General features: G+C 47.0%; 1 protein-coding gene across 1 annotated transcript in view; it reads right to left on the bottom strand.

Annotated features, from left to right (window-relative positions):
• Positions 1–10091, bottom strand: part of ALPK3 (alpha kinase 3) — a 33890-nt gene extending 23799 nt beyond the window's left edge. Inside the window, exon 1 of the mRNA XM_062000080.1 lies at positions 9836–10091. Within this exon, the coding sequence (XP_061856064.1) occupies positions 9836–10047 (212 nt within the window). The 5' untranslated portion in view covers positions 10048–10091. The remainder of the gene's footprint in view (positions 1–9835) is intronic.
• Positions 10092–12257: the final 2166 nt, after the last annotated feature.

Raw genomic sequence — 12257 nt, 5'->3', positions numbered from 1 at the left:
AGGCGTGGCAGAAGAATTGGAGGAGATTTGCCCAATGTACACTTGACGGGAATCCCTGTAAAATCTATTTAATCTCTCAAAGAAACTATTGTATTAGTCACAGGGGGGTTTAGAGGCTGCAGCACTGTGGGGCTCTCAGCTGACTCACTCCAGCTGAAATGAGACTCATTAAAGTTCAAATTGCTTTCTAAACTAGTAATTCAGAAAGCATTCAAGAAATCTGATATAATGCAGCAGTAGCTTCCTCTGGGCCTTCCTGAAGCTGCATCTTTATTGCGGAAAAAGCCCTGGAGCCTAAGAGGAAGATACCAGGCAATTCAGTAGCCTTTTTACATTAAAGAGGATTTCCATACAAAAGCAGACCACGGGAAAACGAGATTTGATAAGTGTATGCCTCTTCATAGTGATTTTCTTTTGGTCAGCAATCCCACAGCCACAGGGGTGTTCTGGAGAGGCCTTTCCCTCCACCATCATTCCTCCACCTGCTTCTGCAACAAACCAGTAGTGCCAACTGAGTTCCAAATGTGTTATTTTGCCAACGGTAAAGTACAACCACACATGTGAATTTCAGGGCAGAGTCCAATGAGTGAGAGATCTTCACAATAAAGCACAGGACGGCAGGGGGAGAAGAAAATTTATTTTCAAGTCTTCAGGGCAGGCACATCTGACTTTTAAAGTCTCTGTATGGAAGTCTCACTTTAATAACAAGAAGTAGATGAACATCCATCCTTTAGCTGAGACAGAATAATATTTCTTGCACCTTAACACAGGAATTACAGTGAACACTCACTTTGCTGTCTGAAGTTCAAGCAAGTATTAGAGATCCAATTGCACAGTATCAGGCTGTTAGACCACTTCAAAGCTCTCTACTAATTAATTAGTACCAAAGCATTACAGATTAATCATGTGCAGTCAGAGTCAGCCAAGTGTTTGGTCAGAGCAGTTTAATGCAACGTAATTTTACCTTCCTAAACTGGAGGGAGAGAATCTGCTGCCTGATAAGCTAAGCAAAAAAACAGCATAAAAACCATTAGAAAGAGAAGCATGGAAAGGAGCTGAAATAAACAAACCGTTACAGAGATGTATTAATGATGAGTCGTTTTGCACAGGTCAGAGTTCCTATTAAAAGAAGGAATAGCTGCCTCGCTCAGGCCGACTGCCAGGATGAGCAAGCCACAATGTCAATTGAAACCAAAGGCTGTAAAAATAAAATGGTCGTTAACTGCAGAGAATCAGTGTAAGGACATGTATACAAGTAGTTTTCCAAGAAGCAGCACCTGAGCCTTCCATGCACCACGTGCAGCATTGTGCTCAAAGCAGGCAGCTTCCCCTGGAGGCACCCTGGGTAAAGGGCAGGCGGGAGAGCAGGCCGCTGCAGGCTCACTTCCCACCAGCAAGCAGCTGGCCTGAGCTCGTCACCCTCTGTGCTTCCAAGGACAGCTCTCTGGAGAGCCTGAAACCTTGCTGGTCAATATATACCACCTTCCAGCTTGCTGACCAAATCACTAAGGTCTGGCAAAACAATTACAACAAAATACAAGAAGCAGACTTTACAAGAATCTACAGGTTCTGGTTTCTTTGCAGGAACACATCATAACATTAATTCAGAGAAAAGAAATCAAATATCCAAGTCCTACACAAGGGACACCCAGATGAAATACTTACCAGTGGCCTCTACTTTCCCAAAGGAGTGTCTTCAAGGGCTCTGTCCTAGCCAAAAGGCCACAATGCCATACTGTGGCAGCAGCACCTTGCAGGTTGTAGGAAATAACCTCGGCACTGACCTGCCAGGAGTCATTTCTCAGCTCCAGAGCCCAGCCACATGGCAATCTAAAGGCTAAAATTAGCTCGGTACCAGCACACGAGCTCAGTGATTTAATCACCCCAAGATACATGTTATTTATGCCCATGCAACAACCTCACCACAGAGCCTCAGAAGTGACAGGAGGGTGGATGTCCCCTTTGGGATATCAGAGGTCAGATTCCCACACTGGTATGTGCAGGTCAATCAAACCTTCTTAGCCTTGTACACTAAGACCACCAGCAAACAACCACAGTTCAGTGCTGCAGAGGATGCTGCAGAAGAGAGCATTAACAACCAAGTAAGGTACACTTCTCCAAGTCTCCTACTCAAATTATCACACCCAGGATCTGTGCAAATCCCAATCACAGCCAAGTCTTGCCCTTAAAAGTGACCACAGAGGGTCTCTGAAAACTGCTCCTGCCAACCATAAAGGCCTTCCACCTGTGCAGGCAGAACCTCCATGTGAATAATAAGTAAAAAACCAGTTCAGCTTCAAGGTCTGGCACTTGACGCAAATAATTCCAGATTTTTCACAAGTGGAAAACAATCTGGCACTCTGAAGAGCTCACTGACTCTTCTCCTTCAGATGAGGAGGGCAAAGACAGAAGTAGTTTTAGACAGACACTCATCAACCAAACAAACATTACCGGCATTTGCCCTTTTGGCAGCAGCTTCACCCTCACCACGTCCAGCAAGATCCTGATCTTTCCCTGCTGCCAGCTGCTGTTCCCACAGCCAGAAGATGCACAAATCAGGTGTTACCCAGCTGCAAATATCAAACACTGACCATAACAAGCTGAGGATCAGCCACCAGATCTATCTTGTATGTGCTGTGCTGGCCCATGAGAGAAGTAAGGCAGAGGAACTTTGTCTTTCCAGTTGAGCCTTACCACCTGAGGCATCCCTTTGAGCCCCATGTCCTTTCCAGCCCTGCCAGGCATGCCTTTGCATTACCTGCCTTACCGACCTGCACTCACCTTGTCCTCAATAATCCCCGCCACTCTAAGACCTCAAGCTCAAATTGCACCTCTGGCTGCCCTTGCCCTGTCATGGCCTCCCAGGGGGATGAGCTTCCTCCTCCCCACAACCCTCCCAAGCACAGCCACCCCAGGTGATCTCAGGAGCAGCAGCATCCTTGTACCATATTATCGTCCCTTTCTAGCTGGAGACACAACTCATGGGGTTAAATAGCCTCAACCACCAGCTTTTCAACAGTAAGTGAACCCAAAAACATTTGCATACCACTGTAAGGGAAAAACGTCCTTTTAGTCTCCAGGAATACTAGGGATCTGGGCATCACTTGAGGAGCCAGCAGGGAAGATCCTAAAACACTTGCTAGAGTATGACAGTGTAAGAGTGTGGTTTTAATCACGCTGCCTTGCATAAGGAAAACAGGAAGGTTTATTTGGCTTGAACGTAAAGAAAATCACTCAAATAGCATAAGTCAGTTCGTGGCTGCCTGTGTCATGAACTCCTTGTGCTCATGAATGTGATCAAACAGTGAGCATCATCAGTGCTTTTTTTTTTTTAAATCCCTAGTGTTGAGCAGACAACTTGGGCTTTACTCACTGCACATCCCAAGACACACTGCTGGATACTGTGCTGAGGGTCCCTCAAGGAGCCTTGACACTATCAAAAGAAAAAAGCCACAAAGATTACCACAGTGTTAACTAAAGCTTAACCTCAATACACTAAAAAACCAAGCAAAATTTGCTTTTCAGACTAGAGGTTTAAGCCCAGAGAGAGGCAGATCAAATTCCACGTGCCTTAGCCAGAAGAGCCCTGCCTGAGGGTAGCTGGTGTTTCACTTCATGTTCATTATGTTCACAGTGTATCCTCACAAAGCTGCACCAGCATTAACTACAGTAGGCTCTAATCCAAACCTGGAAATGTGGGACTCCTGAGCCAAACAGGATGGATGCCCCAGTGTGCCTGCTCCGATACCCTCTGGGACTGGGCTGCCTATGTCCTCGACTCCCAAGAGACTTGTTAGTGCAGGCAGCAGGGGACTCTGCTAATGACATTCAGCACTGGCAGTGGCTGTGTCTCCCTTGAGCAAGCCTGGGGCCGTTACAGTTACTGAATAAAGGCAAATGATTATCTTACCCTGAGGAACACGTCTAAAGGAAGTGAATCAAGGCCTAAATAATATTTTTTTCAGAAGTGAAGACAGTCTTCCCCAGTTTTCATGCACTGGCCAAATTTCAGTCTTGCTGCAAAGGCAGGAGGCAGAACTGGCAACACCACTCCTTTTACTCTCCAAAAATATTGCCCAAGTTGATGGCTTGGGCTGGTACATCACCAATGGCACTGGAAAGCGAACTGTTTTCAAATCTGTCACCCTTTCTAATCCTCTCATGCAATCACTGCACTAAATTCTCCTCTTTCTCTTTCTTTTTCCTGAAACAAAGAAATCTTTCTCCTTTCAGCTCGTGTCTTCATATAAAAGCTGATGAGAGCTTGAGAGATCCTGAAACAGTGGCTCCATCCTCACATCTACAAGTGCATAGGCTTGATCTGCTTGAGCTGAAATAATCATTAATATATTTCAGTGCTCTTCCACAGCACAAAAATTGAGCCACACAAGCTGTCTAGTGCAGCAAGTAAGCAGCGAAATGTGGCGATGACAGCAAAACTGAGCCCTCCGAGTTACATTTTGACAGAAAAAGCATTCAACAAAAGCTCCCCGGAAGAGCCAACCGAGAACCAGAGCCAGGGGATGGCCCTGACAACTCCTACAGACCCTCCCTCTTGCTGGCACTCTGACCCACGATATTATTGGGCATGTTTTGCACATGTGGACCTCCAAGTATAAGATTTCACATGAACTTCTCTTCCTCCAAGGTTAATACTACTTTAGACAAATACAAGCCACTCCAAATGCATTCTTGGCTGTTGCCAGCAAACCATTTTCAATGTTTAAGAGCCAACAATGGAGCTTTCACATACACATCGTTATGCATAAGGCTTCTTTCCTGCCATGTGTCCTGCTGCTTATCAAGCACTTCACGCACACACAGAACAAGTGTGTTTGTGTTTCATATACCATGGCAGTAATTATCAGCAACCCTGTGATAAAGCAGCTGTGAGTGCTATGGAGCTATACAAGACACATCGTTATTTTACAGACTGGAAAACAGATGTATTGAGTCTTTGCTTGTCAAGGTCACGGAACAAGTTGATGTTGGAGCTGGAGATATATGGCAATTTTCTGCAGGTAATTTACTTTGAGCTGTGATGAACACAGACTTACATGTAACAATTCAGAGTTAGCTTTCATTAACAGAGAAGGTAGAAAACAATAAATTAACTTACATGCTCCTGTATCAGCCTCTGTAACAGTCTGAAGATGGCTCAGATCTGTGTACTTTAACTCTGAATTATTGCTGCCTTTATAGTCCAACTGGTAGCCAGTTGAAGGGCATCAAGGAATGAGAAAGGATGAAAGAAAGCATGGCAAATACCGGACAGTGAGATGCCCAGAAAAGTTGACATATTCCTGGTAAGTCATTGTGCGTAGAAGATTTGTTGTGGCTGTGGGTTGGGAAAGAGGCAAGGTGAAAAACCAGCTGTTTGTAACAGCTTTTCTGCCTTCCTCTGCTTGGCCCAGGTGATGCTCTGAAGTGTGAAACGGAGTCAGTTAGATAACAAGACCTTCCTCCCCTTGCTGAAACAGAGTGAAGAAAGAGCAGGTTTTAATTCCACCTGCTAGAAAGTGACTCTGCTGTGGCACCAGAGGTGCCTTGTTCAAGAGGAGACCAGGGTCTCCCCTCGATACAGTCAAATGGGATCCTAGGCCTGGGAAATGTCACCATTTATGAGATTTCCAGAGAAGTCCACACACATGATAAATTCTGTATTTTAACCATGGGTTTGTCCAGCTCCATATCTTGATCTTTCACCCAAGGTTACTGGCTCATCAGCCTAAACACTCAGCTCCACTTGACTTTCTAGGAGAGGCAGACAGGAGACTTAAGGTAAGGGACTGAAAAATGCAGATTAGGATCATTATTCACTATGCGCAATTGCCAAGGAGCCCTGCTCAAACATGGCATCACCGTGCAGTAATTAGAGAGATAGGAAAAAGATGCCCCTATGCTACAGATCCTATGGACTGGAGATGAATCCATCCATGTCTTCACTTTTGCCTTCCCCATGGGTACTAAAGCCCTTCCTTTCAGAGTTTGGGACATTTCCACCCAACCAGACAGAATCACAGAATGGTGGTGGTTGGAAGGGACCTCTAGAGATCATCCAGTCCAGCCCCCTACTAAAGCAGGTTCACCTTCATCAGGTCACACAGGAATATGCCCAGGTGTGTTTGGAAACTTCCAGAGAAGAGACTCCACAACTTCTCTGGACAGCCTGTGCCAGAGCTCCATCACAAGACAAACAGACTGAATTCCCTCAGATGCCACAGCTGTTTTCCCATCAGGGATTTACACTACTTGTTGCCAAAAGCAAGGTCCGACAAGAAGCTACAGGTGCCCAAATGCTGAAGAGGGAGCTCCTCCGAACTACACTAAACATGCTTTTCAGGAACTAAGCACTCCAGAGCTTTCAGCTCACTTTATTATAGTAACAAATCCTCCACCTTCATTTGATATTATGTGCAAAGCAAGAGGTACAAGATTTGGAATGGTTTCTAGCCAGGAAAGACAGGTGGCAAGGCACTCTCCTGAGCTCAACTGCCACCACAACCAGAGACAGCCGTCCAAGAAAAGATCAGAGTAATGTCACTATAAATATCTGCATATGATGAAGCTATGACAGTAGAAAGATACTTAGGCAAGAAGGCAACGCCGTAATGAGACTGAGGAGCAGGCATCTACGTTAGACAAGAGGTGCAGGTCGCTTCCAACAGAGGAGTTTGCCAAGGACTCGATGAACACTTTATACAAGATATTCTCCAAGTGAGTTCTTACAAAAAGGACATCTAAAGAGATGTCTTGAAGTTGTGGCTCATGAATGCAGCTAAAGCAGACCCTGGACAGGACTGACAGCTTCTCTTACCAGTTTGTGAAGTTATTATAATAGAATGCTTCAAGACCTAACAAGTTTTTTTTCCCAAAAAACCCCACCTACCACAAAAATAAAAAAGTCCTGTTAGCTGCCAGGGCAGAAGGCAAACCACTATGACGAAAAGCTGCTCCCACGTTGTCCATTACCAGGTATATTAAAGGACCAGTGAAGGAATGACAGTAATCTCTTGTCACTAAGCTATCTACTCACAGGGAAGAGTCTGCCTAAAGACCAGTTCCCAAGGGCACAGAAAGTAAATATCCTGAATACTCTGTTTAATAAAGAGACGATGTTCTCTCTACGGCCATTTTCAACACCTCTGTTCTTTTAGCCCCTGAAGTACCACCTCCGACAAATTCTACAAGGTAAAAACCAGAGAAAGCATGTATTGCTTTTCAAATTAGTATCTTTCAATTTATAAAACATTCCTTTCCTCCTACAGGATTAGGAAGACCAAGCAAGACTGTACAGACTACTCTCTACATGTTTCATGACTGCTTGCACATAAGTGGAACACCGTCATGAGACACCCCAGCAGCAGGGACTCCTAAGGCAGTTAATTTTCATAAAGTTATTTCCATGTCTGTAAGTACCTCCACTATGTAACTACACCTCCTACTGCTTTAAGAATTAGTTGCAAGCAGGCAAACATTTCAGTTAAACACTATAAATACATAAAAAGACAGTAACAAAGAAAAAACCCACATTTTCTTTGGATCAGAACATCCATTTTTGTTTTTCATCCTCAACAGCAGCCTCTCACTGCAACTCTGTGCCTGCATCACTTGTCCCATGCTTTTGTTAGCTCCAAACCCACCAAATTCAATTAGACTCTGCATTAAAGAGCTGCTGAATGTTATCTGCCGTTAGGCATGTCACTTGTCTTGCTTTTCAAGTTTTCCCAGGCAAGCTCTCCAGATATTCCCGGATTTAAACTCCTAATTGCTTTCTGAAAGTCATCTTGCTACACCTTTCCACTGACTTGCTTTCCAGAATCGTTATGATACATTATTTAATAACAGGACAAAAAGCCCCACCTCATTCAAGCCCTTGCCCTGCAACACAGACAACACCACAGTTTCCACGCATCCTGGTTCAAGTCTTCGGTACTTGTAGGAGCCCTCAGGGCTGTGCAGGGAACAACACTTTTATATTACTCCTCTCTAACTCATTAGAAAAACTGGAAGATGTCACAAACAGAGGGAAAGGTCAGTTTTGCTATTTAGTGAAATTTTTTTCAGGGTTTCTTACAATAAAAGGGATAGCTGCTGAAGTAGACAGGTAAGATTAAACTACCTTGCCATACGCTTTGACAATCAAGTACGTAAGCAGGCAGGAAAAATAACTGGGAATTTGTGGAAGTTGAACACAGTGCTGATGTAACCGTGGCAGTACAAAGCGTCCCTTTGCCTGCAGAAAGGCATGAGGCTCCCACAGGTGGGCACAGGGCTGCACCCACCCACAGCACCCACCTGACAAGCTCAAGGTGTTCAGGACTCCCAAGTTTTGCAGACACAGGCTGGATTCAGTGTGCCTGAAGCACAGTGTTGACCCAGCCAGGTCACACCAGGCTCACTGCACAGGAGTGCTACATCACTCTCTGCTTTCTTCAGAGTTTTAGCGAAGCCAGCTGGGAACACCAGAAGTATTGCTAGCAGGACTGATGAATCCTCCTTTATGGTTAAACTGATGAGAGCTGCAATTTGAACATACTCAAGGGGAATAAAAGTTGAGCTATAGGCAAGCAAAACACCTCAACCTTGTTTATTAAAGACTCTCTACTTGTAATCTGGAGAACAGAGTCATCGGATTCAATTACAGATTTCCTTTGCATGGTGAGGTCTGCGGCTGCAGGCTGGTTGTGGATGCTGCTGTATGGGCGTTTGTTGATACTGAAGATGCCATGGTATGCAGACAGACTGCAATTAGATCGCATTTGACAACACAAGCACAAAAAGACTGAATTAAGGGAACTTAACTTTGGCATTACCCCAGTTTCAACATCTGAATTCCAGGCAGCATATTTTTATCTCTTTTGGTCCTATATTTATTTTTATGACCCTCCAATTCTTTCAGACATCAATGCTTGCTTGATGCATTGGAAATGGATTATTTATAAGCCATCAATAGGGAAAAGGCACACTTGCTTCATGAGCTTACAGGCTGAAGGGCATTCCTAGTGAATTTTAAGAAATGTATAAGCTTTATTTTGAATGACTAACACAATCAACGACACCTTTGCCTTCACTGGCACGTTGCCTTGTATTTTTGTGTTTGCTAACCTCAGACAGTCTCAGTCTGCAACATGTTTATCATACTTTCTCCCATGCAAACAAAACGCTATTCCTACCACAGACCCCCTGCCTGGGGCCATTTGTGACCCAGGAATGCTTCTCATCACTGCTTCGAGCTGTATCTACATTGCAGAAATACCTTTTCGGCAATAAGATAAGGCACAGGCACAGCGGGCCCCTTGCTCGGAGCCTGGTGTCAATAACACAAGCGGCTGAATATACAATGGAGGCAGGAATGTCAGCGCAGTACCCCGCACGCCGCTTTAACTCGAGAGATGCAGGAGCTGGTGTCCGTCAGGATTTCACAGCAAGTCGATGGTCTGAGCAGACCTGCCCTGCCATGAACCAACGTGCGACGCTGACAAGCTCTGCCCCGGCAACGACGGCAAAAACCCCACAGCGCTTTTCTGGGAAGCGAGGGGCTGGCCCGCAGGAAACGAGCTGAAGCAATCGCCGATTCTTCCACCCGGGGGAGAGATGGGCCCGGGCACCGCGCTGCTTCCAGCCCAGCCATCGCCGCAGGCCGTTCGCGGCCGGGTTCTGCCTCATGGTTTAGGCCGCCGCCAGCGTCCCCTCCTCCCGCTACCCCTCCAGGCAGCTCGTCTGGCGGCCCCGCGCCCCGGCCCGCTGCCCAGGGTGTCCCGCAAGCCCCGGCTCGGCCCCGCTGGCACCGCGCACCCGCCCGGCGCCGGCCCTTCCCCGCCGCCGCACTCACCTGTTCTGGGGTCGGATGCCCAGAAGGTAGCTGCGCCGGTTGGGCCGGGAGGCCCAGGCCGCGTTCTCGGCCTCCTCCGCCCCCTCGATGCTGCCCGTTCCTGGCCCGTAGAGGCCAGCGAAGGCCCGGCGCGACGAGCCCATGGCCGTACCCGGGCTGCGCCTGCCCCTGCCCCCGCCGCCGCTGCCCGCCCTGTCACTCACCGACGGCATTTATAGCCGCCCCGCACATGCCGCTGTCACTCGGGGGCGGCGGCGTGACGCGGCGGGCACGGACCGGCCTCTCCGGGGCCGGGGGGCCCGTCCTCCTCGCGCCTGAGGGCCCGAGATCCGGGGGGCCCGAACTCCTCTTCCTTCCCTCCCTGCCAGCTCCAGTTGATCTTTTCTGAGTGATGTACTTTATGTAGGTTTTGGGTCTTTTTTTTTAAATTGTAACATCCTGCCCCCACCTCGATTTGGGGCATTTCTCACGTCTCAAAGATGTTTCAAGATAGCTAAAATGTTCCTTGATTTCTTGCAGGCACAAGGCCCCAGCCCCAGCCAGCAGCACCATTTCGTGCAGTCATGGCACTCATCCTCACGTCAACCTCAGGAGCAGGTCACACCTTGGCAGCCTGCTTTTCATCCCGGGTTGCCCATGATGGTGAAGGTTTGTCGCCACAAAATGGACAGCACAAAAGAGGGCTATAAAAGACAAATACATGTCACAAACTATTACCAGCAGTGATTTAATACCAAATGAACATGTAACGCACAATAAAATAGGATTTATGCTTGTTCCACCTTTGTCTGGCCTGTCAAGCTGCTGTATCATGTGCTGCAGGCAAGTCACTGTTGGCACCGCATCTCTTCAGCACAGGATTGACGGATGGAGCAGAGCTGCTGTGGATTGGCTGTCTGCGCATGAGTACACAGCAGCAATTGCTGCAGAAGTGGGACGGTGATGGTAGAGAGCCCCAATCCAGGAAAGACAGTGTGCTTTGAGCTGATCCACCCTGGGCAGGAGAGATTACAAACACAGCAGCAAACAGCAGGGCAGGTGATGGCCACGTGGATTGTGGTGCAGGACTCTTCTGATTCCTCTTCTCCAGCAAAAGTTGTGATTTTGGAGGTGACTTTGGATAAGAACTGGCACAGGGGTGTACATGAACATACACAGTGTGGATATCACCACTACAGGTACAGGGGCTTGTACAGAAACACAGCGTGTGTGCAGCACACCGAGCGTATGCATCAGGCTGATAGAACTCAGCCCTGACCTAAGCTGTTCTTGTCACTGGTATGTAAAGCGTTGGTCCAAACAGGAGGTGTGGTTACAACTTGAGCCAGATCTGCATGGGGAGAAGCTGATGTCCACTAAGAATTGTCAAGTCCAGCAGATGTCCAAGTCTGACATCTGTGGACCAGGGCTTTGGGGAGAAGTTCACAGGAAGAGGGGGTGAGTGGGGGGCATTCAACCGTACAGTCTAGTAGAGCAGTGCATCCAGACACCACTAGATCCAAAGGCAGGACCCGCAAGTCAATTTTACTCATGTAAACTTTCTTGGATCGTGTTGACCTGTCAGAGTCAGGGACAAGGAGAACAAGACCAAGAGTACTGAGTGAAATTAGCAGGAGATGAAATCTGTAAAAAGGAGATACTTCCTCCCTCACCTTGGCTTTAAGCTGCTTCTACACATTGCTGTGGCTGCTCAGTGTAAACAGTGGGTAAGAAACTACACAAGACAAATCTGTAGAAGGAAAATCTCTTGAGATTTTCTCAGGACAACAACCCTACCTTTGATTCAAAAACAAAAGAATGTTCACTCTGTGTGTGCCCTGATCTTGCACCCTTTGCTGTGCCCTGGTTGCTGCCCAAATGTGGGAGGCAGGATGTGAGGCTGGGAGGACCCAAGGTGGCATTTCTCCTGCTCCCACCTCTTTCTCTGAAAGGAGAGGAGGACTTTCAGATCCCACAGCTTCAGGAAATCTGCAGGCAAATCTCAGCATATGAATTACACTTTATTTTACCGTCCCATCCCCATGAGCCCTATCTCTTCAGGTGTTATCTGCTAGAACAGAGCCCAGAGCATCCTGAGAGGGGTGTCTAGAACAGGAAGGTCTCTGTGTTGGGCCTGGAACTGTATCTCGTTTCAGACTCCCAAGTACAGGAAAGACATTGATAAACCAGAGTTGAGTCAGTGAATTATGATTATGGAAGTGATGATTATGATGGAATGATGATTATGGAAGCTCAGGCACTTGAGATAGGAGGAGAGGATGAGAGAAACTGGGTTTAAGTCTTCAGGGGAGTGCTAAATGGAGACCTCCTTGCTTTTTTCAGGGATAAGCAGTTGCACACCAGACAGAGCCAGCCACTTCCCAGAGGTGCTGAGTGATAGAGAGGCAACAAATGCAAGTGCCAAGGAGGAAAGTTCCAATTA

The sequence above is a fragment of the Colius striatus genome, chromosome 7 (assembly GCF_028858725.1).
Source record: "Colius striatus isolate bColStr4 chromosome 7, bColStr4.1.hap1, whole genome shotgun sequence".
NCBI classification, from domain to species: Eukaryota; Metazoa; Chordata; class Aves; order Coliiformes; family Coliidae; genus Colius; species Colius striatus.
This window is presented reverse-complemented; position numbering and strand designations above follow the sequence as displayed.